Here is a 27,291-nt window from a genome sequence, read left to right on the forward strand (position 1 = left end):
CTTTGCTATCACTCTCTCAACCCAAATTACCATAGAAGAGAAAAGATGAGGGCAAGGCAATCCTGCTTAGAATTTGACATTTTGACAGATATAAACCTTGAAAAAGAAGGATAGGCTCAGGATATTTAAGGTAACAACAAACAATATAATCAGTGTATATATTGTTTAGTAATATGTGAAAAATGAAATAATTTCTGCAAAAATTCTATATAAATTTAAGTTCAATTACTTAAAAGATAATTTTGATTTAAAATACTTAACCAAAGTAGAATTTTCTTTGTCCTTTAGCAATAGTAGGTACATGAGAACATAACGTATTGCTTATGATTTTAGTTCTGATGTTGTAACTTCATATTTAATGAACAGAATATAGAGCATTAAATCAGATCCTGTGAAGTGAAAAGGTTTTAGGAATAATGAATGTTAAACTCCTTGCCACACTCAGTAAAAATTTAAAATTTCTCTGTATTCCTCTATGCATATGTATTTCTATGATATACAAATGACAGAACTATAATTTTTTAGTAAAAGTGGTGTCCTTACATTTACCTCTCCAGAACCAGTTAGAAAAACAAAATGTATACGTATATGCAAACAGAAAACTAAAACCCCACAAAACATTACCTAGGGTTCCCTTTTGGCTCTGTATTCTGAGTCCTTAGTAATCTCCTTTGTGACCAAAGACAACTATGCTTAAGAAGGTCACCTGAAGTATGGGATGCAGGTGTGTCACTTTCTGAGGTCAATCCCTGAATCTCCAGTCACTATCATAAATCAGTATCTCACCTCAGGGAAAGCACATAAGAATCCAAATTTAACTCAGAAGCCCAGGAGCATACATCAGCCATTGAAGAGAACAAAAGAAAATACTCGGAGGAAAAAAACCTCATAAAATCTTTTGCCACACACTTTATGTAGTTGACAACTTTTAAATGTTTTAGTACAAGCTGTCAGCATTTAAAATCAAAGCCATGATATAAAAGTAATCATTTCTAAAAATGCTACTATTTATCAGCAAAAGCATACATATTATACTGTTATAATTCTTCTTGACCAAGATATGTGTCTCTAAGAGATTTCTTAGGGGTTAAAATTAAATGTTATTTTTCATCAACCTCATATTTTTAGGTTACCAAAAAAGTGAAAACTTCTGCCATAATCTTCTGTGAGGCAGGAACAGACACTAATATTTAATTTCATTTCATAAAGCAGGTTATTCTTTCTAAATGTACTTTTTTTTTCATTTATTATATTTCTTTTGTTTGTTTGTTTGTTCATTTGTTTGGAGATATGGAGATTTCCCTATGTTGCCCAGGCGTCTCAAACTCCTGGGCTCAAGTGATCCTCCCACCTTGGCCTCCCATAGTACTGGGATTACAGGCATGAGCTACCATGCCCGGCCTGAAAATCATATTTGAGTTACAAAGTAATCATCAGCCAAATTTTACTGTTGATGAAGATTTTTCTGAATAGTTCTACAAATACTCAAAGGTGATGAAAACTTTGGAAATAATACAATTTAACACGTGGTTTCTATACTGGTACTGTAGGAAGGGCCTACCCAGACATCTAAACTGCCACTAAAGTCAGTTATGCCTTCAAAGTCAAGATCAATGCACCAGATTCACTTCTGTAATACCTATTCAATTTTATGATAGCCGCTAAAGGATTCTCAGGGGTTTTGTTCCATTCTGGTGACTGTTCAAGCTCCATGTGGTTCCATGGGATTAGATAATTGCTCTTGTCCATAACAGTGTAACTGCATGGTGACAAGCATGGCAGAGGGTCAGCCTGTATTCAACTCCACACCTTGGTGATGCACGTCAATGAGAGACAGTTGAATGTTAGACACATATCAAGACTTTTAAATAACTTTATCAGATGCACAAACTGCAGTTCCAGGCAGTCTTCACAGGACTTCAATTCCCAATATGACATTAACTTTCTAATGTGTCACCCTAAGGCCATGTAAAAATTCCACCTTCTATCAACAGCCCAGTTGTAAGGGAGATACCCAAGAGAGGCAGAAATGAGGGAAGTGAGAGAACTATTAATCAAAACCAATGGTGTTTTAATGCACCCAAAGAGTGTCATTTAAATTACATCAGAGACTTCTGAAGGATTTTCTCAACCCTAGCTGTGTAATTAGATTTTTAAAAAGACACACAGAACTATTAATATTAGACATCTGTCTAGGAGTTCCTCATGTTTAACTGTCAGATAGTATATTTATGTACCCCATTGTAGTCTCTGACTTAATTCTCCAGATGTTATTTTAAAAGTCCAAAATATTCTTCTAACACTCAGAAGACCTGGTGTGTCTGGGCATCAGAATCAGTAATGTTTAGTGAAAGAAGGCATTGAGGACAGCAGAGAAATGGACCCTCCTCACTAAAACTGAATAATCTCAGAGTGTGATCATGTCTTAACGTTTACTTAGTTCTAGTGTCTGAGTCTGGTTTTAAACTTCTAGCCATTAAAACATTGCTAAATTAGGGTTTTATAAAACCTCAATATATGCCTGTCTTCAAATTAGGAATAAACTGGAACCATCCTCTTAGAACCCTCCTTTTAGAACCATTTTTACTAATAGTTAGTGTTATTTTAGGAAAGTGTGTCATTTGCTTGTTCAAGAAATATTGACTGCATGTCTGCTATGTGAGGTCTATATTGACACAACTGGTATCAAATGGTGGTAAGTAGTCACGAATGTTTTCCTTTCCCAGCCTTTTAGCCTCTATGAATCCAATATTTATCAGAAATAAGCAGATAATTATAATAAAAGAAAATATATGAGGACCTGAGAGTTTCATATTGAGGGGCCAATATACTAGTATCCTGAATAGTATCACACCTGCATATATAGGCAATGCTAGTTGTCAATTTTATTGATTCTATGTAGAAAGCAAATAAGTAAAAACTGAGAAATAATATCAGCACTTCTCTGATATTAATCACAAATATCATTTTAACATGTTCAATCTTGTTTACTAGCACAAAAGAGAATATTTTTACAACAGAATATCTCTGCAATTTTAATTGAAAATATTTGAAGAATAACAATTGACTCTTGATAAAAGAAAATTTTACGTGTAAGAATAATGATATATATTCCATATGCATATGTGTGTGTGTGTGTGTGTGTGTGTGTGTGTGTGAGAGAGAGAGAGAGAGAGAGAAAGAGAGAGAGAGAGAGAGAGAGAGAGAGAGAGAGAGAGAGAGAGGCTGTGTAGTTATTATAAAGTTTTTGACCTTGATGTTGAGGGATCTGTGTTTGAAAAAAATTCTTTGTTATTTAAACGTGTTGTAAAAATCACAGCAGGTCTGAATGGACTCATGGATGGATGACGCCAATGGTTTCAGTGTGGAATGATGCCAGGTCTGTGTCTTCAGATATCGTTGAATGTCTGCTGTCCTAGTAGGGGCTCAATAAACACTTGCTGAAATGAATAAATAATTTGTCTGGCCCACAAAGTTGGTGTTTTGCTTTTACTTAGAAATTAAATCTGTAGAAACAAAACTCACGACATAAACTTTTTTGCTCACAGCTTTACGATGACTGGTGGCTGAGGTGCTAATCTTTCCAGTCTCCATATACTGGGAACCCATCTTAGCTTTCATTTTTCACCATTGAATAATAAAGAATCTCACTGTAGCTTAATTCCACCCAGATCATTTTTCCCTCTGTGAATATTGAAATATGCCCTTTAAAACCAGAGGTTTTTGTTTTGTTTTGTGTTTGTTTGTTTGTTTTTTTAGCAACAGAGCAAAGCACAAACTTTGCTGACAACAGGTCACCTCCATAGACATTAAGGCACAAGACAGAGGTGGTGCGGGAGAACTGTTCCCAAATGAACAGCCCTGTCTTCATGTGTGTGGGGTTACCGTATAAAGAAGAAGACCTCTTGAAGACACAGAGGTCTTATGAGTAGCTTTGTGTTAAAAGCAGCCAAAAACTGCTAGCCAGATGTCCAATTTTTCATATACCTTGCCTACATCTAAATTTTGCCTACCCACCCACCTTGTAGTTTTAATCATCTCCAAATGCATCTCTAAATATGGAGAAAGTAAACATGTGCTGTATCAGACAGTGTTCCTGACAACCTAGATGCCTTTGAAAATGTGAAAGAAAATTTGCTCTCAATTTGAACTCAGTGGCATACGTGCCAACTTGGATTCCTTTGAACATAGAGAAGAAAATAAAACTCAGAAGAATTCTCAAAGTAGATTAGCTTCAGGCCAGTGGTTCTTAAATATTGATGGCATATTAATTGCTTGAGAATGCATTTTGGAAAAGCGGATCTGCCCGAGCATTAGTATCTGTTACAGTCAGAGAAAAAAAGTTTTTTTTGAAAGAGACTGGAGAAATGCACTCTTCCCACAAGAACTGAGTAGTCTTTCGGGGAAAGTGGTGCCCAGCCCTCAGAAATTCAGGAAGATTCATTTATCTGCATTTTTTATAAGACCCTCAACACCCTGCCAATCCTAATGTGGGTGGGACATCTCTCCAGAACCCATGATTTAGGAACCATGAAAATGCATTTTTTCCCATGGCAAATTTACATCACATTCACACATTTCCTTAGGAAAGTCTAGTATCCACAGTGCCATGATGGGCTGTTTAATTTCCAAATCTGTAAAGTTTCAGTTTGGTTTCACAATCCCTCCAAATTCTTCCATGTACATAATATAGTCCTGATCAATCAATGCAGTTCATCTTAAATTCTTTTAAGAGCAGCAGCTATCAAATTCTCAGCTGATTTTTTTTTTTTACCTCCTCCTTCTACTTCTGTGCCTGTTAGCTTCCTCAAATAAAGCCATCTGTGGTGATTTCAAAGAGGTTCTTCCTTCCCTGGAGAATCTCGAATCCCCCAAACTCAACTGAGGCTTCTGCTACATATCTAGCAGAAAGAGCCAGATGGCAGTTGTCATCGTACAAGTGCTGGCTGTCACCACTAGGCAAATGGACAGAATTCAAGTATCCAGTCTTTAAGACAATGCCACAGACCCTGAGGGCCACCAGTGTGAGCAGAGACAGGAAGACAGCTCCCTGGGATCCTGAGAGCCGGCATTACTGACTCACATCGTTTACAGTCAGATGCTGTCTCCACAAACCAACAACCACAAGGGGGAAAAAGGAAAGCTTTTGGATGTCATTTTAGCATTTTTACAGCCTCTTGAATAAACCCTGGCATGTCATTTTTAGGATTTTAAGATTCATTTATAAATACACATGAAGATACAATGTAATGCTTAATATATGTCATCTAGTTCTTAAAGGTATACTGTAATTCTTACAACAGCCCAGTGGCTCCACAAGGGAAGAACACAGGATCACTGTTTCTATTTTGGTTAATGATAGCTGGGGGTAAAATAATCCAAAGTGTTATTGTTTGTTTGCTACGTTATAAGAACACTTTGGCATAGCACATTGGTTTTCCACAATTAATGTTTTTCTTAAATTCTTCAGTTTAAAAAGAATGGGCAGACATTGGCAAATCAATGAGAGAGACTTCAGAAGAAATCAAATCTGCCAATGCTTTAATTATGAACTTTTAGCCTCCACAAATGTGGGAAAATACATTTCAGTTGTTTAAGTTATACACACACAAATACACACACACACACACACACACGGAAAAGGAAAGGAAAAACATGTAAATAAAAAAAAGAAAGGAAAAAAATGGCAGATACTAATTCTTTTGGTTTTTTTTCTACTTATGCTGAAGACTTCTTCCTGAATAAGATACAGTAAATATATTGGCAAACTCATAGATTCCTAAAGTTCCAAGCTGAACAGGTGGCTCAATTACCCGGAAAAAAAAAAAAAAAGTCTGCAACACACTAAACATTCTTCAATAGCTGACAAGCTCAGCAGTAGAATAATTTAGAAATCAACAACTATATATGCGTATTATGTCATTGTTCTGAGGAAAGAAAAGATACAGGAAAGAGAGATAAATTGTATTGGGAAAAGGTTATGCTTTGGACCCCAAATGATGTGGGTTTATTGGCTTCCTAGGCATAGTGAGCATTTAGGACTTAAAATCATATCTATTGATCTCCATATTGCTGAATGATGTCCCTGGATTTAGACCTCAGTTAGATTCTTCTGTCTGTAAGTTCATATACCTATGTTTGTCTTGCCAATTTTTAATATATAGAGAAAACCACATTAAGCTCATGGGGGCTTATTCAGAAGCACACTTAATAAGTGTGACATAAGTACTGCCAAATTAATACATTACTTTTCATAGAGGTCCCTAAACGTGTCATTGCCTCCTGCCAGCTTTTAAAATACACCTTATATGGAAATTTGAGAGACTGGAAATAAATGTAAAAATAAATGCTGTCAGTCACTTAAAATCCACTATCTGGACAATCACATTCATACACCCACCCACCACACACACACATACACTTTTTAAAACCCAATTTCCCTTTCTCTACTTTACTTAAATATATAGAAAAGATCAGCTAAAGGCAGTAATGAGAAAATGACCATTCCACAGCTGAACTGGTTTCATTAATTAAAAAATAGAGCAAATGGTTTGTAAAGGGACTTATAGACAATCGTTAAACTAATCAGGAGCTGAATTCTTGTCAAAAGTGTAGTTTCTGTAATTTCTGAGCCTGGCAAACAGCAGGGCTGAAGGGCGCTGGGGAAGGAGTCAGGGAGCAAATATTTCCATGTTTTTTTTTTTTCCTCATCACATTCCTGTTGCTAAGGAAACCATCTCCTTTGTGTAGCATATTCAGAGAGGCACTTGAGGTAGACTCCAACTCAAAGAGTGTGAGCTCCTTGAATTGTGTCATTTTCAACAATGGGAAATTAAAAAGACAAAAGCTCTTGACAGAAGGTGGAAAAATACTCTGAAACGTCTATGGCATTGTCCTTGTTTGGGGAGAAAAGCAGCAAAACCAAAGTTTATTGTGAAATATTTGTTGAATATGGAAGCTAAAGAAGATACATGAGAGATTTGAAAGCTTTAGTTCCACGTCCCCTTCCCCACCCAAGTATATGCTTCTTTATTGATGAGGGAATCAGGAAAGCAAGGACTGCATAGAGAAATACTTCAAGTTGTAATTGCTGTTTCTCTACAAGATACTGCTTTGTGTCTAGAGCTCAAGGAGTGGTTCTCAGATGAATGAGGCAATGATCTAATCCTCCCTGGGCCACAAGGTCAGGAATGTTGTGATTAATTATTATTACTATTAAAATTGTGTTGCTATTATAAATACAATTTTTAAATTTTCTATTTGTTTTCCAAAAGTATTTAAAAATACAGTTGATTCCTGTATATTATCTCTCTATTCTGCAACATTGTTAAATTAACTTATTAGTTCTACTAGTTGTTTTGTGGATTGCTCTGAATTTTTATGCAAAACATGTGAAATCTGAAAATACAGTTTTACTTCTTTAAAAAATTATCACAGAAATCAGAATCAAGTGTAAAATAATGAGTTTTGAATAAATATAATACCAAATACATAAGAAATTATGATACTCTATGATCACAATACATGTTTGTATCTTTAACATGCATACATACATTCATTCTTTTTCTCAAAGTCAGAGTCAAAACTAAAAATTCATTGTTGTGTTAGCATGAAGTTTTGATGTCTTTTTAAAAAGCCTTCTTTATGTGCTGCATTGTTTTCACAATTTTTAAAAGGTTCTATATATAAAAAGAAAATATAACAAACATAAAAAAACCACCACTTGGATTGTCTTCTCTTTCTCCTAATTCTTGCTACAATTTTCAGCTAGGCTGGAGATTTTTTCTCGGATTTATTTTTTTGTCATTGGATTGTTCTCTTTGACTCTTCTCAGTTCCATGGGTCCAGGTCAGCAAAAACTGAGCCTTTCCTAGCAGGTAGACCTAGTAGGTCTCAACTTGAGAAAATTGAATTATTCATCAAGATTCATTGAAGGGATCTGGGTGTGGTGGTTCACTCCTGTAACCCCAACATTCTGGCAGACCAAGGCCAAAGAGCAATTGAACTCAGGAGTTTGAGACCAGCCTGGCCAACATAACAAGACCGTACCTCTACATTTTTTTTTTTTTTTAATTAGCCAGATGTGGTGGTGGGTGCCTGTAATCCCAGCTACTCAGGCTAAGGCAGGAGGCTCATTTGAGCCCAGCAGTTCAAGGCTGCAGTTCTCATGCCACTGCACTCTAGCCTGGGTGACAGAGAAAGACCCTGCCTGAAAAAAAAAAAAAAATCACTAAAAGGCACTTCAAACCCTCTGAACTCTGTATCATAATACCACACCACTGGTCATTTAACACTGCCCATGCATCAATGAGTAATGAAAGTGATATTTGTTTATAAGTTGTTTTCCTTAGGAAACAAAAATTAATGCAAACCTACTTAGAGCTAGCTTGACAGCTTTTACTGCATATTCCTACAATACTCAAAATGTGTGTTCCACTGCAATATCCTGCATTCTGCAAGGTGTGCTTTTGGTTTTAATCTGGACCTTCTTTCTGCCATTTATTTTTTATTCTCAGAACAAATATGACACACAGTGGCTTGTAAAGGGTGCAATTGCGCTGGACCTATTACAACAAAAACAACAACAACAAAACAATCCCCAAGGCAGTAAGAGCGTCTGGGAGAATTGCAAGTCTCTAGGTACCTTCAGTAAACAGTGTGGGAATCATGATGTTGGCTGACATCTTCCCATGATTAAGCATCTTCCTCATGATTAGGGATTGGTGGGAGTCACTGAAGGGCCATCAAAATTATCACTGCCACCAGGAAGGATTGGCTGACAACTGTGAATAGCACCTAAATGAAAGCATGGGGAAGGTCTCTAGTGGTTTGGTGGCTTTGGACAGGAGTGTAAATGTGAAGGCTACTGCACGTTGGTAACATACTCTCCCAATGAATGGATGTGCAAATATGCCTTAGCCATGGAATCATACTATAACAACTGAACCAACTAGTGAACCCACTTATAAGAGTGTCACTCGCATAAACTCTAAACAGAGTGCCTACGCTACAGTCTTTCTTTTAGAATTATACTAATTCAATGAGTTATAGACAGTATTGTAGCCTTCTTGGGTCACAGTGACTGTTGCTGTGGGACCATTACATTTATGTGCCACTCATCTGGACAGAAGAACTCATGGTATTTCAGAGCTGGAAGGGGTGATTAACACTGTGATCTTATGCTGATGGTCTGGGGAATAGACAAACTCGGACGTAATGAGTTAAATGAGCCCATGCTGATTGGTTTTGCTGAATTTGCATTTGTGTCCCTGTAGTAAGCAGTCATGTCTAAAGACTGTAGAATGAAGAAAGAGTTTTAAAAAGCAGCATCTTTCAGGGGTACTTATTTCTGAGATAGTGTCTTATAAGTTCAGCAATTTGCAAACTGCTTTCTATTCAAAGTTGGAATACCACTAAAGTTTTTAAGCAAACGTGTAGTTCTTGGAAATGAAAAATTTAAACACCATCCAAAAGCCTTGCCATTTTCCCATGGGTACCACTGTATCTCTGAATTTGGAAAGCAAGATAAAAAGAACACTACTCAAGATGCTCTTCACTCTTTTATCACAACTAATTGCTAAGTGAAGTCACAAATCCTGTGGGCCAAATTTACATTGGTTCTAGGGATACCAAGGTGAACAAAAATAGCATGGTATTCTTTGTGGTCTCTTACTAGAAAAGGAGAAAAATCCCAGAAATTCTTGTTCATTGTTTGACTGTTAGATTGAGACTGTCTCTGGAATAATGAAGTGTCCTATTTCATAATGGAGAGACATGTGCAGAATCGAAAGAAAAAGAACTGATAAATAGAAAAATGCAGACAACTAAAACATAACATAAGCAGCATCCTGAGTTTGAAGTGCAAATTTTATTTAATATAAGAACAAAGAAAGAGTATAAAGAGAGTTGCAGAGAACTTGTGTAGAGTCAAGCGTTAAAGATAGAAAATACAATGAGAAAACAGACAGGGTTGGGAAGGTGGTGGAGACAATGAAAAAGGTCTGTTTGTTCGTTTGTTTTAAATGTGCTTCAGAATAAAAGTGGGACTGAAAAACAGGGTAGTTCACAGATCTAGGTGACAACTGAGAACAGAAACTTATCTCAAAAAATTAACAAGAAACAAAAGGAGGAGAAAAGAAAAAGGGAGGGCCAAGATTTCATTCAGTTAAATAATCAGGTAAATCACATTCTTGGGAAAGTAGTTTGAAAATTTTAGGGTTATTTTGTTTTTTATTTAGTTTCTTTCCTAGAAAAACTGCAAAGAAATGCTAGAGCTTTCAATAACGTATATGTGTATGCTTTACTTGCCACCTTTCTTTTCTTACCATCTTTAATCCAAATATCCTTTTTCTTTCTGTTTTTGCCAAACGACTGCTTTCCATTTTCTTTTGTACAGTAAAGAAAACAGATAATGCTATAATTTGACTTATTTTCCATCTTTACACAAAAGCAGAAATTCTAATAATACTGGTAGTACTTAACTGCATAACAAATGTAAATTTAAAAACCAAAAATCACATAAAATACAAAGTGCTAACGCAATTACTGCAAATATGCGTAACAAGTTCCTTTTACTATAACTTTCTAAGGGACAGAGAGAACCTGACCATCTATACCATTTTGGGGAATGTGTAAGATTTTTAGGTCTAAAAATAGCACGATTCTTATTATTGCTCTTAATAATGTTAACTTTTCTCTTAATCCCAGTGTTATATTTCTCATTATAATTTTTGTAAATAGAATAATTAGACCAATTAATGAAAGAAACACATAAACATTTCCATAGAAACCTTCTTCAAACTAATATTTTCAGAACAGCGTGTTCCACAAGGATTTATCCATGTGACTCCTCCCACTGATGTTAACAGACATCAGACAATTAAATCCTTGTGTCACTCTTTAATAACTCACCTCTCTGCTTTTGGAAATATAATAATGCAGACACTCAAATTATAAATCATGTCCTTAGAGCTGTCAAGTGTAACAACTTTTGTATTGCTTCTTAGTGTTATTAGTTATACCTATTTTCTCAAATAAAAAAATAAAATGATTAATGGACCCTAAATGTTAAAATATATGTACATTTTTAGGAAAATACATCTTTTTTAAGAATAATCAACTCTTAGAGAAGGGAAATTAAGGTATAAAGACAAAATCCTACTGTTCATAAATTAATGTATCTATTGGTCATACCAGTATCCCACATTCTTTCTTTAGCTCTGATGCTCCTTCTCCCCATCTCCAGCCAACCTCAAGGAGCAAAAAATCAAGGTGAAGAATAGCAGAAGCACAAAGAATGAGAAAAGAGATATTTGGGGGAAAAAAAAAAACCCTTCTCAATTATATTGACAATTACATTAATCAGTCAAGCTAAAAATACTGGATTCACTGTCAAACTTACTCAACTGCTTTGGTTAAATAAATTTGTAGATTCCATTAAGGTACATTTTGCCCCATCCCAAATGTGCTTCAGAACAACATTAAAGAGGCAATAACCTTATTTCTTACTTAGAGTTGTTAATACTAACAGCTCGCTGTTATGTAAGAAACATTACTTCTGAAAGGAGAAACAAAAAAGCTAAACACGCTGCTATTTATTGAATTTCTATGGAGAACTATCAGAAAAGAAATTGTGGCTTTGGTCTCTTCTCAAATATACATGTTCCACAGATAATCATATCTTCCTGCCAGCCATGCCACTAAGTCCATTCCACTACTATTCATTCAAGAGTAAACTAAAATGATTGAAGGAAAGAGCTTCCAGGAGCAAAGAGTGATAGGGATACATTTTCACAGTCCAGTTATTTCCTGCCATCTGAACAATTGAAATGAGTTTTGATGGGAGTATTATTATTTTAAATTTGTTGAAATTCCCAAATCACTAGGCATACCAAAATTGAAACATACTATACCTTTGAAAGTGTCCTAAAAGATCTGAGACATATTCCTTGGGTGTTTGAACTTTGAAACACAAAATGTGTATATTCATATGTTGACATGAATTGATTTGTCAGGCTGTCATTCTATTTGATTTCATAATATTTAATCACGGTTTTGCTCTTATTTATACTTGAATTAGATGGTTGAGAGATTTCTGTTTTAGACTTTTAAGTATTCACACAACAACTTTACCTGAAGCACCATATTTTCCACAAGGGAAAAATAAACCACCAAGAGATCTGGCTAAAATGAAAATTATTTCTCTCTCTCTATCTCTCTCTCTCTCTCACACACACATATTCACCTCCTGCCATACCAAAGTGAAAATAGGTACACACATTATTCATTCTTTTATGAGTGTCCACTATACCATGGAATCATATTATATTCATATGGTTTCTTAAAATTTGGATTTGTAAACCTTAGCATATTAATTCTAAATACTAGCTGTAATTCACAAGATTAGATATGTTGACTATGAAATATTAGAATTGTGCCTAATACAAATAATGTAAAATAAAACAATGAATTTAGGTAGGTCCCCTCCCTTTGCAACAGCTTGTATATGAACTGGCCATGAATAAAAATGTACTATGTATTGCATTGCTTTCAAAACAGTAGACCAGAAGCACCAGCATCACCTGGGAGTTTGCTAAAAATGTAGAATCTCAAGACATTCCAGAACTTCTGCATTGAAATGCATTTTAACAAGATCTGGGTTTCCATGCACATTAAAGTTTGAGGAGCCTGGTTACAGTAACCTTCTCATCTCCCATGAGAGGGCTTGGGGATAGCATTTGCAAGATGATTTTACAAATGTTCAGAGGCTTAGAGTTGATTTGTGTACAGAAGTGCTAGAGGGAATTGAATAACTATAACTAAAGAGTTGAAAGGCATTTTGAATTTTTGCTCCAGAGGGAAACAAAAACTGGCCTATTTTAAAGTTTGTACTTCTGACAGGCTGACCCCCTCCAACTTCACAATTCTTCACCAAAGAACTCTTTAAACACATATAGTTTCCTCAGATATAGAACACAGGATTGATTCAATGGCATCTAGATCCAAAAGGTCAGAGTGCTGTCTGCAGATTCCTGATTGATACCGTTATCACAGTCAGTCAGCAAAATAAAACAAATAAGACCTGACCTGACCAGGTTTCCTCTTCCCTCACCATTCTTTCCTATGTCTTTTATTTGCATGTATTTTTAGTTCATTGCAACCTGATTTATCTGCATCCATCATTAGCTTCCCCGATTAGTTGAACAAACAAGAGGGCTGTTGTAAAGGCTCATTTCCACCTGCTCTATCTGGGAAGGAAAAGATCATACTCTGAGAGTTGGAGAATCTTTACTTCTTTTCTTATGAGTGGGGATAGGTAATAACATATTTCCAAATTACTGAGTTACTGTTTTCTCTTGTTTGTGTGCTCTCTTTTCTTTTTTTTTTTTTTTTTTTTTTTTTTTAGTTTATTTATTATTATTATACTTTAAGTTGTAGGGTACATGTGCATAACGTGCAGGTTTGTTACATATGTATACTTGTGCCATGTTGCTGTGCTGCACCCATCAACTCGTCATTTACATCAGGTATAACTCCCAGTGCAATCCCTCCCCCCTCCCCCCTCCCCATGATAGGCCCCGGTGTGTGATGTTCCCCTTCCTGAGTCCGAGTGATCTCATTGTTCAGTTCCCACCTATGAGTGAGAACATGCGGTGTTTGGTTTTCTGTTCTTGTGATAGTTTGCTAAGAATGATGGATTCCAGCTGCATCCAAGTCCCTACAAAGGACTCAAACTCATCCTTTTTTATGGCTGCATAGTATTCCATGGTGTATATGTGCCACATTTTCTTAATCCAATCTGTCACTGATGGACATTTGGGTTGATTCCAAGTCTTTGCTATTGTGAATAGTGCTGCAATAAACATACGTGTGCATGTGTCTTTATAGCAGCATAATTTATAATCCTTTGGGTATATCCCCAGTAATGGGATGGCTGGGTCATATGGTACATCTAGTTCTAGATCCTTGAGGAATCGCCATACTGTTTTCCATAATGGTTGAACTAGTTTACAATCCCACCAACAGTGTAAAAGTGTTCCTATTTCTCCACATCCTCTCCAGCACCTGTTGTTTCCTGACTTTTTAATGATTGCCATTCTAACTGGTGTGAGATGGTATCTCATTGTGGTTTTGATTTGCATTTCTCTGATGGCCAGTGATGATGAGCATTTTTTCATGTGTCTGTTGGCTGTATGAATGTCTTCTTTTGAGAAATGTCTGCTCATGTCCTTTGCCCACTTTTTGATGGGGTTGTTTGTTTTTTTCTTGTAAATTTGTTTGAGTTCTTTGTAGGTTCTGGATATTAGCCCTTTGTCAGATGAGTAGATTGCAAAAATTTTCTCCCATTCTGTAGGTTGTCTGTTTCAAAAAAAAAAAAAAAAAAAAAAAAAAAAAAGAGAACAGGGAAAAGCAGACCTTCCTGGACAGTGTGCTCTCTTTTCAAGTTGCAGGTATTAGATGCTTTTGAGTTCACATAGGCAGAGTAGACTCTGACAAGTCAGACTTTGTCAGACTGAATAAGCTTGCTGAGTTTCTGAAATCTGTATCTGTTATTAAATCTGTAAGTGCTAAAGTAGCAGAAGCCCCTCTCTGACTCGGACAAGAGAGACTGCATTGGACAGGAGACTGGCCTTCTAGTGTCAATTTCCTCATTTAGAAAAATTAAGTATTTAAACTCCATTTATATTCATAGTAGTCATATCTCATTCTGGCTGTTGAGCAGACTGTAAGGGAAAGTCCACAGAGAGGTTTATCTTAAATGTAAGTGAAAAGAGTGAGTAAAGACATTCCAAAAAATTTCAAAGACTTCCACTATTGTCTTCCATGAGAAATTCCAACTCTACTACTGCAAGAATTGGAGCATCACTTACTTACTCACACAGAACAGAGGTACATTAATCACCATAAGAAGGCCCCATAAGAGCTGCATGGGGTTTTGCAATACTATGCATTTTTAGGATTTCTTTTTTCATGGCTTCCTCCTGAACTGTAATTTCAAAAGTAAAACATTTTAATGGAAAATGCTCTATGAAACTGTTTTTTACCCAAAATGAATCATTCAGTAGAGAGTTGGGAGTAGGGGAGGGTAGAAGAGAAAAGGCCTTTTCTAAAGCAGAGGTGAGACACATCTCTACAGTTTCAAAATCCATACCAAATGATTTGCTGCAGTTATAGTTTAATTTAACTTAAGGTTCCCTCATGATCTTTTTCACCCTTTTTACTCTGCTATGTAGCTGTCTTGATTTCGTACTGTTCTATCTTCACGGCATTCAAGAATAGAGACCCTCCTGATTTCTTAGGAAGGCAGAATTGTTGAACTGTCCTTTGTAAACGGTCATCTTCATAACTCTTCTACCTAGACCTAAAGTAACATTACTGGCACTAAACCACAAGGCTGAAAGCCTGGCAAGCGAGAGATGCAGGCAGCAGCTTATAGGAACAACTCAAACTCACCCAAAGCCCACTCACTGTTCACAGGACTTTTACCTTCCAGACTATTTTTACGAAACCTTAACATTTTTTTAGGTGATGAAATATTTCTTATTCAATTGCAAAAGGAACTAAAAGATAGCATCCTCTGAAAAACTAAATCCCTCCTCTGTCCTTGCATGTCAGGGACACTGGAGGCAACTTTTGCCTTAAAATTCATTCCAGGGCCTTAGAAAGTTTTATGGTGGGGTTGTGAATGTCCCCCTCTCAGCAACTGATGGAACTGTAAACATAAAAACAGAAAAAATATGGAAGACCTGAACAACAAAAGAAACCAACCTGATCTGGCTGATATATATAGAATATTCCACCCAACAACTACAGAATACCCAGTGTTTTCAAGTGCTTATGGAACATTCCCCTAAATAGGCTATTTCCTAGGTCATAAAACCACCTGAAAAATTTTATAAGAACTGAAATCATACAGAATATGTTATTTAACTGTAATAGAATCAATCAAGAATCAATAACAGGAAGACAAAAGGAAAATCTCTAAACACTGGGGCATTAAGAAACACACCTCTAAATAATCCACCGGTCAAAGATGAGGTTTCAAAGAAAATTTAAAAATATACAAATGAATGAAAATGAAAATACAGCATATCAAAATCTGTGGGACACAGCTAAAGCGAGACTGAAAGGGAAATTTATAGCATTAAATATTTACATTAAAAAAGAAAAAATCTCAAATAAAAAATCTTCTTATCTTAAGAAATCACCAAAAAAAGCAAAATAAACCTAAAATTAACAGAAGGAAGAAAATAATAAAATAATAAGGATAAGTCAGTAATCAATGATATTGAAGCTGAAACAATAGAGAAAAATCAATGAAACAGAGAGCTAGTTCTTGGAAAAGATCAATAAAATTGATAAATCTAGCAAGACTGACAAAAATGAAAAGAGAGAAGTTAAAAACCATCTGTATCAGGAATGAAACAGGATATCACAACATATCCTGAAGCTATGAAAAGATAGTAAAGAAATAAAACTATCAATTTTATACTCCTAAATTCAGCAACTTAGAAGAAATGGGCCAAGACCTTAATGATCACAAACTACCCAAACTAAACAAACATGAAATATATAATCTGAATACTATAATCATAAAAAATTAACTCATAATATAAAATCTCCAGAGACTATCTTAAAAAACAAGGCTAAAAAATGTTTCTGAAAATCTCCAGGGTCAAATGGTTTTATTGGAGAATTCTAACAAACATTTAAAGAAGATTTAGCACCAATTTTATACAATCTCTTTCCAAAAGTAGAAAGGGAAGGAACACTTTCCTATTCATTTTATGAGGCTAGTGTTACTCTGATACTAAACCAAAATTCTTCCCCCAATTCCCATTTAAGAACACACACAGGACTTCTCTTTTTAAGTCAAACTTCAAAGGAAATTTGGAGTTGGAAACCATCTAAGAGAAACTCTTTTTTGTTTTCTTTTCCTTTCTAATGTGTGATTTGAATGTAAATGTCTCAGCTGCTCTCTGCCATTTGTTGTTATTGACCAGCTCTGCAAAGTAATATGGAACCCCAAGCTCAGTGGGGAGGCAGAAGACAAAGGCTCTTACATTTTCTGCTTTTAGGTCAACCTGTGTACTTGAACAATTAACTTAATATTACCTGCCTCTATAACATGGGCATGCTGGTTTATTTCCCATATGCCAGTTTTTATACGATCATCCATGTTAGCATATAAAGGCAAAACTGGTAACTATGTTTAAGGTGTTCCAATAAAATGCTTACCACATGGGCTTAAAACCAGTCATGTCTGGGGGTGCTTTTCCCTACACAGTTAACCTTGAGACCCAGGATAATTTATTTTACTTCACTGAGGAATAGTTTCACCTATCTGTAAAGAAGGAACGCTATATTTCCCTTGTAAACTTGTGGTAGTGATTAAACTAGCCCACTAGACATCCCGAATCAATGGGAGATGTGATAATTGCCAATATTTTTTGGCCTTAAATATGTTTCTCAACAAGAATAAAACTATAGCAACACAGGTACTAACTAAAAAATGTCATGATAGCTAACTACTGAAATAAACTTAAAACATTAAGGAATGAAACATTTGTTCATCAGCACTTCATTTCAATATCTGAACATTGAGAAACTCTGTTTTCAGTTAAGATATTCTCACTTCCAAGTCTTTCAAAGATAGAATGATTTTAAAACTATAGTCCTTTTATAAACAAGTCATAACCTGATAACTGATTTTCTTTCCTCTTTCTTTCTTCCTTTCTCTCTCTCTCTTCCTTCCTTCCCTTTTTTCTTCCTTCCTTCCTTCCTTCCGTCCTTCCTTCCTTCCTTCCTTCCTTCCTTCCTTCCTTCCTTCCTTCCTTCCTACCTTCCTTCCTTCCTTCCTTCCTTTCTCTTCCTTCCTTCCTTCCTTCTTTCTTTACTTTCTTTCTCTCTCTCTTCTTCCTCCCTCCTTCCCTTTCTTTCTTTCTTTCTCCTTCCTTCCTTCCTTCCTTCCTTCCTTCCTTCCTTCCTTCCTTGCTTCTTTCTTTCCCTCCCTCCCTTCCTCCTTCCCTCCTTCCCTCCCCCCCTCTTTCTTTCATTCTTTCATTCTTTTTCTTTTTTGATAGGACTTTGCTCTGTCATCTAGGCTGGGGTGCAATGGCATGATCATGGCTCACAGCAGTCTCAACCTCCAAGGCTCAAGCAATCCTCTCACCTCAGGACTTAAAACTCTACACAATGAATTTTTATAATGTGAACTGGACACTATACTATTGATTAAATAGGACATCTGAGTTCCCCTGAGGCAGAGGAGGGAGACATAAGTTCTTTATCCCGGTGATGTTGTACTCCTCCAAGTTTCTAGGACTACTGGAAAGTACCACCATGCCTGGCTGATGAGGCAGTGCACCTGTCCTGATAACTGCTCTTCTGCACAGACTTGGGCTATCAATAATTCCCTCAGAAAGAAAACTGTCTCCCCACTATTGGAGGTATCTGATAATGCCAGATTGGCAATAAACAAATTCTTCTGTTGGAGATATTTATAAATGGAAGGTTTTTTTTTTTCTCACAAATATAGTTACAAATTCCAAATATCATTTTGCAACTCTACCATTGGATTTCTCTAAACTTTCTCAACATTAGTGTTCCTTTTTTTTTTTTATTTTTAGATGGAGTCTTGCTCTGTTGCCCAGGCTGGATTTGGAGTGCAATGGCGTGATCTCGGCTTACTGTCACTTCCGCCTCCCAGGTTCAAGTGATTCTCCTGCCTCAGCCTCCCCAAGTAGTTGGGATTATGGCAACCGTCACCATGCCCGGCTAATTTTTGTATTTTTTTTAGTAGAGATGGGGTTTCACCATGTTGGTCAGGCTGGTCTCGAGCTCCTGACCTCAGGTGTTCCACCTGTCTCAGCCTCCCAAAGTGCTGAGATTACAGGTGTACGCCACCACACCGGGCCCCAACGTTAGTACTCTTTATTTATAATCACCACCAACATAGGCTCCTCTTCCACATGTTTAGAACCTTTTACCATGTGCTGATCGGATGAAGAGTACAAAATCACCAGGATAAAGAACTTATGTCTCCCTACTGTGCCACAGGGGAACTCAGGTGTCCTATTTAATCAACAGTATAGTGTCCAGTTCACTTTACAAAAATTCACTGTGTAGAGTTTTAAGTGCTAGGAAAGATATAGTAACTGACAGAGATTGCAATTCTGGCAAGAATGTAGGAGAAGGAAGAGAGGCTTTTTACTGCAATTAAATAAGGGTTAAGAACAGTGCCAAGAAGCAAATTCAGATTAAAATCTCATTTAGCTTTAACTGACATAATTCTGTCTCACTCTAATATTTAACCACATGATACCTGACGATGTTATGACACAATCTGGTGTCAGTATCAGATGAGATGGAAGAGGGTCAGATCCCAAGACACACAGCTGCAGGAGGCAGGAGGAAGAACAAGCCAAAACATCACTGTGGGAGGGTGACATGCTGATAGCCCATAGTTTGACTTAAAGATGGAGAAGGCTTATCTTCTAGTTCCTCCAGAAAATATAACTTGTGTAGTTATCTGAAGAGGCTCTTTCCTCTATGAGATAGTCCATCCACATAGAGTTGCTCTCACAAATGACTGCCATGTCCATTTGGAAAGTTTCTATTAGCCTCCCTAGGCTCAAAAAAAGGCCTCCCAGCTGTAGGACTCAGAGTCTCTGTGCACTCTCAAAGAGCCACTGTGTGGACTGGTTACTTGGATTTTATTAGCAGAAGCGATTCTGTGTAAGGTCAGGGAACACCATCTGCTTTCCCAAATAGTGGGTACATTCATCACTGTGGTGGAAACTGTGTTGGGATTTTAGACCAGGTATCCAGTGTGGTGGCCACAAAAACTAAGAGCCCAAAGGTCTCAGTCTGCATGTGTATACTAATGCCATCATTTCTGGGGACAATACTATATATGATCATTTCACTTTTCTCACCTCCTCACCCTGTACAGGCCACATTACCTGGCACTCACTTCCTTGACACCCTAGGCACTGCCTTGCTTCTCTATTGAGTTTGATGCTGCTCTAGAGTGCACTCTTCTCATTACAGTGTCATTATCTCGCCTTGGGGGTGCCATTTTTGTGGTGATGTGGGAGAATGTGACCAACCAAAGCCACCAGGTTGCCATGGAATGTAGTTGGAGCCAGTTAGGTCTCTAACTGAATGGGGGAGAGTGTTTCCACATCCCTAAATTCTCCCATCGTGTTTTATTAAAGAGTAAAAAATGTCTCATATATTGTCTCTTGTTTTGACATCGCTAATGAAGTTAGTGAAGAGGAGAAAAAGCAATGTAGAAGTCAGTAGGGGAGACCTAAACTCTTTTGAAATCTAATTCTGTTGCCCAGTTATCATATTCATCTAACTTTCTCATCCCCTCCCATAGATCTAGAGTTTATGGGTTTAGTGGATTCCAGCACATTTTGTAACTGCATTTCTTTGCATGATGACACTCTACCACAAGACTGAAATAATCTCTTTTAAAGTTGCCACACAATGGCACCAAACTTAATAAAAATCATTATAATTAGATATCTGCATCTTTCTTCTTCTAAAGGCATTGGAAACCAAGAAGAAAACTTCCCCATAGCCTCTACACCAGGATACTCAAGATGGTAAATTAACTCTTTAATTAACATTAGCATAAAATAAGATAGTCCAGAATGCAAGCAGCACATTTCTACAGCAGGTATCTAAACCGATAGCACAGTGACCACCAAAATGATAAAGATAATAACATTTTCCCCAAATCAGAGAAAATATTGCCAAGTGATTTTCTTAAAATAAATAGTTATTTGAAACCTTACAGTGTCCTCAAGACACTGTAAAAGTCTGAAGTCAATTCAGAGGTCAAATATATTCTTCCCCAAACTAATACAGTGCTGAAACAAGACAAAATCTGGCTGGAAGATACAGGTTTCTCTAATTCTTCTCCCACAGACTTTAATTAGGCCATGAGATAAACCAAAGAACATGCAGCCATCCACAATACAGGGGAATTTAATTCTTTCTCCAATCAGACAGGCTACTAGCAGTGTCAGCATTAGTATTCTTCGGGTGTCCGTGATTGGTGCGAATCCTTGGCAAGAACTGCCCTTTTTTTATAGCTTATAAAAATGGTACACATTGTGTATATATTACATACATGGATCTGTATACATTCCATACGCATAACATAGATTCAGTGCAGAAATCAGATCACGGAGCAGGCATCTCCGAGCAGCAGCAAGGAGCACGTGCTCTTTACGTGACCTACTTACGCAAGGCGGAGTCTCCCCGTCAGGCGGTCTTCAGCGTGACAATTAGCAGTTTTTCTTGCAGTTTGGCCGGCAGGAGTGACACAAACCTCTCCCTAGCACGATCCCTCAGCCCTGCCGGGTTCCTGCTGCTCTCTGGGTGGCGGCGTTCCATTAGGAGTGTGACACAGTAGGGAAAGAGACCGGTTCACTGTGAGACCTGCTACTCACTCTCGTACAGTGTATCGGCCCCCCTTCCCACTGCACAGCGGCTGCCGGGCTCTGGGCAGGAGGCGTGTGGCCATCATGAAAGTGAACCATGGAGTCAGAGTTCCACTGAGACACGCCGCATAGTCAGTAGCCTTCTCCTAAAGGCAGTATCTTTTAGCACGATATTGAAACGACCTAATTTGGTTCCCTAGCCTTAAGAACAGGGGAAGCACTCTCTTCGAATTGAAAAGAAAAAAAAAAATTAAAAGAAAATATGAACTAGAAAGGTACGGATGTGGTTGACTTCCTGCTTTGACAGAAGCAGGATCAAAAAATAATTTATGGAGGCTGTTTAGCATGCATGCCAGGGATGCTAGTCTGACATATGCTTCACCTTCTTGCACCTACTACTTTTCCACATAGAGTCAATCAAATGCTTTGTTATCTTCTCTGGGTAGAGGAAATGTGCTGATTTAAATTGCCAAGTTTGGACACTCATCTAAAGAGTACAAGATTCACCAGCAAAAATAACTGGGTTGAGAAGAAAATGGAAACAGATTCCGAGTACCTGCTTGCTGTGCTGCCTGTGGCATCTGCTGACTCCTCTGAGCATTGTACTGAACCGAGGCCATGGGCCGGTACTGTTGCGTGGTTGAGGTAGGGTACTGACCAGATGGATAATAATATACAGGCATCTGTGGAAGAAAGGAGGAAGAAAGCAGAGAATGAGATCGTAGATAATGTAAATTTTTAAACATAAAATATGTTTTCATCTTATAATTGTGGTAGGTTGTGAAGATGGCCACCACAAACTTCTCCTATGCCTATGTGTATGGGCCTGCTACTTCTCCCGTAAAGAGGCAAAATCCATTTCCCAAACCTTAAATCTGAGCTGGTTCTGTGACTTTCTTTTACCAATGCCACGAGGCAGAAATGACGTCTGAGACTTTCAAGCCTGATCCTAAAGAAGACTTGCAGCTTCCACATCTGCAGGCAGGGACCCCAGCCAAAAGACAAAGAAGTCCAGACTATTCTGCTGCAGAAAGAGGCCATGTGGGGAACACAGGTACCCCCAATTGACTGGTTATCCTCCAGTTCCAGGCATATGAGTGTAGCCCTAGTCAAGTCACCCCAGCCATATGGAGCAGAGATGAGCCATCTGTGATAAATCCTGCTCAATTGCTGACCTAGTCGTGATCCTACAATGGTTGTTTTAAAACAAGACTTTTGTGTTTTTTAGATGAAACAAGAGAGAGTGAAACAGTTATGATCAAAAACAAAAAACTACATTTAAAAGATTATATCTAACTTGAGTTGTTTTTCTAATGGAAACCGGGGTGAAACATGAAAACTGCTGATCTGTAGCCTAAAAGGAGCAAGGAATGCAATTATGAAATATAGCAGTCTCTCAAAGCACATTGCAGAATGATTGGTACATACCACTATTCAAAAAAGTCTGTTCAATCTAAAAGGGGAAATATGATTTAAAAAATATGGTTTATGCTACTTTCTTAACTTTCTTATGACTGAGAAGGAATGAAAGTATTCTGACTATTTAATCATGATCCAAATGAAATGTTTCCTGATCTGATAGACTTCTTTGCCTGGCTCAGTTCATTTATATTAAGGTCACTTTCTTATTAATCTTGTTAATTATTTTCCATCTCTGCGCTTCTGAGATTTTGCCTATCATATTCTCTAAAACGACAACTGAGGTATCCCGGTAGACCGCCGACAAACGTAATATACATAGAATAAAATTACAAGCCAATTATTTGAGAACTGTGATTTTCATGGTTATTTTGTTTTCTGATTTGCTCAGATCAAATAGGAAACACTTTTCTATTTCAATATTGCTGTTGAAACGTATGTACCATATTTTACTGCCTGAGGATAAAGTGGGAACAAAATATAACTTAATCTGTATGAACCTGTAGCTCTGTAATTTCATGGAATCATGATGAATTATAACTGTGGCTACATAACATATGGATATTCAAGGGCAAGAGGCTGGATGATTCTAAAGTAATCTTGGGTCAGTATCTGGTAACTAAGTTATTGTACACATTGCTTATAGTGATTTGCTCTTACTACTTCTCTTTTTTTGTCAGGCAGCTTATAACAATAAAAAACAAATAATTCTGGAGTAATAATGGCATTTAGCTATGCTCCGGCAAATTCTGGTGCTGTTAAAGATGACTAGCAAAATGCATCAGATGCCTACCCATATTAAAAATAAGAACAACTATTATCTAATTTATTTGTCAGCATTTATATTTGTGTGTTTTTTAGGAAATAGCATTTTGCTCCTTTAGAAAAGACTGTGTCTTGATTAAATGTAAGCTCATGAATGTGATAGCTATTCCTTGATCTCCTTTCTTATGTTTGATATAAAACATAAAATATCCTCAGGGATGAAGGAATTTATACTTACACATGTTTGTGATGAGCACTAATGGTTACAATAAAAGTACAACTGCATGGAAAAAATTTTAAGCTCAACTTTTGTTGTTGTTTGTTTTGTTACTGTTCTTTTTCCAGACATAGCTTCTGTGATACCTTTGCAAGCTGTGCTAGAGATTTGGCTACTTGTATCCAGCGCCACTCCAAGGTGGCGCTTTGGTCAGCTCTTAGGAATGATGATCCCCAACCGGATGAAGCAAATAAGCTCTTGGTTTATCCTTATCCTCTCTCAGAGAGGATGGAAAGAAAGCCAGGTTAATGGCAATCTTTTAAAAGATCAGTATGAAAGGTTTGAAAGGAGAGAGGTGAAGGGAGAAAGGAGTAAGAATAGCCTCAAAGGATGAAAATGTGTATTTTCAACCAATCATGTTAAAATATGGAGAATCCAAAAATGAGTGGATTCGAAGAGAAAAGAAAGAAGAAACTATAAGAAATAGGCACTTCTCCCATTTCCCTTCTTCAAATCCCTCTTTGTCTTGTCCATGTGCTTTTCACTTCACCTTTCCAGCGGGCATTTAGAAAGCATACATGATGAGTCAGATGAAATCGAACTTTACATTTATTAAATAGATTCATTTTCTGCAGAAATTTAACATATTTCCACATATTGTTGTGGGCTGAATCTGAACTAAGTTATTTTCATTGTTCCATAGTTGGGTAATCAGATTTTAAAATGTTTACTAAATTGAAAGTTACAATGGGTTATAGCCTATACCTTTATCTGTGATTCTTCAAAAAGAATTTCCTAAATGTCTAGACTGATTATGAACCATGGACACCTGTTTTGTCTCCCTCTCTTTCTATCTTTCATAAAACTCATTAAAGAAGGAATGAAAGTATTTCTGTCACAGACACAACAGGGGTTATGAATTGCTTTTGTTTCTGCAGCGGATTAATATTGAAATCCCTTCCGTGAAGAAAGACTTTCCTATTAAAATATTTATTTATTTATTTATTCATTTATTCATTTATTTCATTTCTTGAGATAGGGTCCTGCATTGTTTCGTAGGCTGGAGTGCGGAGACATCATCACGGCTCATTGCAGCCTTGACATCCCAGGCTCAAGCGATTCTCCCACCTCAGCCTCCTAAATAGGTGGGACCACAAGAATGTGCCACCATACCCAGCTATATTTTTAAAATTTTTTTGCAGAGATGAAGTCTCCCTGTACTGTCCAGGATGGTCTCAAACTCCCAGGCTCAAGTAGTTCTTTTGCCCCTCAAAGTGCTGGAGTTAAAGGTCTGAGCCACCAAGCCTGGCTAAATTTTATTTATTTATTTATTTATTTAAAGATCTTTAATTAAACATTCTGCTTACATTTTGTTTGACAGCAGAAATTAGTAAGGACACTTAAATACTTTTTAGGCCAAAAGAGCTAAATTATTTTTTCCCAATAATTAAGTTTGAAGTTATTAATTTATTGGTAAAAGTATGAATACATTAATGAAGCCCTTCCTCCTGTAACTTAAACTTATTTTACACATCTTTTAAGATCCCACTTGTGAAGAAATATTACAGAGAAGGCAACTGAAGAGGAACTATTAATTAATCACTCAAAATAAAATGAACAATTTAGTGACAATTATTTCATGGTAGAGGGTTTTGTGTGGCTTGAAAAGAAAATAATTTATTCAAGATGTTAAGGCAGTGAAACAAATGATACGAAGGTGACATTGCACTTTAAACAGCTCTTCCCATGCAATACTTCATAATTAGGATGAAATTTTCTTGGGATCTGTGTGCCTTGAAAATGGACCAGAAAATGCCTCTGTGCATTTTATATCTTGACAGTAATCACTTCTAATATTCTGCAAGGGATACCCAAGAGAGCACCAGAGATGTTTGGTGGTGAACAGTAACACATAATCAGTCTTTGAGAAGACAGTAAAAATCAGTGATCTGTGGTGTCTTACATGCTCAAGTCAATTAAATATGATTAATGGCTACCTGTGAGAGACGTGTGAGCTGTGCTTCCCCTTAGGGAGAGAAAAGGACCATGGATATCAGCTTACCTTCCTCCTTTATATTCATAGAGGAGCTCCTGCCTGGAGCAGCAGATTAGCCCCAGAAAATGCTTGTGAATTGATAAGAAAGGAAAGAACACAGTTTTGGAGCAGCAGCAAGAGAGTGTTGAAAGTCCCTCAGGTGCAGACCTTTCCCTTCCCCATGGCTTTTCCTTCCGGGGCAATCCCCTGAGCAGGATATCACATGGGAGAGAATGCTTTCTTATGGTCCCTGTACCAGCAGCCTGGAAAATGGGATATTCCCCTGTGGTTTTCATGGGCACTTGGATCAGTTTCATTCAACTCACTTTCTGAGCCCTATAACTTCAAACAACTGATGCATGAAAAAATACACTACTTCCTGTTGGTGAGGAATATTAATATAGACTAGAAAGGGAGGAGGAATTGAATCTGGTTATATTCTACATAGAAAGATAAAGGTCAAAATGCATGAGAAATCAGCTGTAGGTCACAGGCATGAGGAAGCACACCTACCTGTGCAGGCGGAGGCTGTTGCACAAATCCCTGTGGTGAGGCAGGGGGCTGGAGGACCTGCTGGGAGATGGGAGGGCCAGAGCCTGAAAATCCTCCTGTAGGAAGCTGCTGGCCTGTAGAAGCGATGACATAGCTGTGCTGCTGGGTCGGCTGTGGCATAAGGGAGGATGGGTAGACAGGACCTGATGGGGGTTCAGGAGTCTCCCCCGAGGACTGCCGGCTCAGGGTCATCTGGCCAAACTGTGTTGCCACGTCGTCTCGCTGCAAGTCATGGAAATGAATGAGGGAATTTGCAGGATCAGCTTGGTAATAAAAGAGGCACTCTGAGGCAGACACACAGGACATATTCTTGGAGTTGTGGGAGAGACAGGAAGTACAATTTGGAAAAAATAAAATGAAATAATTCTTCAGCCAAAACATAACAAGAGAACACAACATGACAAATCAGGTTTTAATCATCCCAAGAGTCAGAGATGGCAACAATTTTGATCCAAATATTTCTCTTGCAATGGAAACAAATTATTATTTTTCCACTGAAGGCACAGGCTCCTCAGGATGGTGTTGCACACAAGGAGGGCTTGATGTTCTGTCCTGAAGGGTCAGCTTGTCTTCCCAGCAGAAACCACAGAATTTGCCTCTCCAGAACACCCCTAAGGCAGAACCAACCATACTCATCACCCCCAGTGCTGCTGCAAAGATGGAGCCAGGACCAGTATCGCCAACAGGCTGGGTGGGATTACATTACTATATGAGGGAGTATTTGTTCACCGGCCTGATCTGAAATTTAGGAGCAATGCTCATCCTTTAATCTGTTGTTCAAAGTGACCTAGTGACTTGAGGGAAAAATGAAAGAAAATTGGGAGATTGGAATCCCAGGGACACCT

At 37.4% G+C, this 27,291-nt stretch overlaps 1 protein-coding gene across 48 annotated transcripts in view; it reads right to left on the reverse strand.

Moving 5' to 3' along the window:
- Positions 1 to 27,291, reverse strand: part of ARPP21 (cAMP regulated phosphoprotein 21) — a 157,427-nt gene that overhangs the window by 29,504 nt on the left and 100,632 nt on the right. For all 48 annotated transcript variants that reach the window (XM_074030826.1, XM_005545490.5, XM_074030824.1 and 45 more), the window contains 2 exons: positions 26,408 to 26,668; positions 22,015 to 22,141 (listed from right to left, as the gene is read on the reverse strand). In XM_074030826.1, the coding sequence (XP_073886927.1) occupies positions 22,015 to 22,141; positions 26,408 to 26,668 (388 nt within the window). The remainder of the gene's footprint in view (positions 1 to 22,014; positions 22,142 to 26,407; positions 26,669 to 27,291) is intronic.

This window comes from Macaca fascicularis, chromosome 2, assembly GCF_037993035.2.
Source record: "Macaca fascicularis isolate 582-1 chromosome 2, T2T-MFA8v1.1".
NCBI classification, from domain to species: Eukaryota; Metazoa; Chordata; class Mammalia; order Primates; family Cercopithecidae; genus Macaca; species Macaca fascicularis.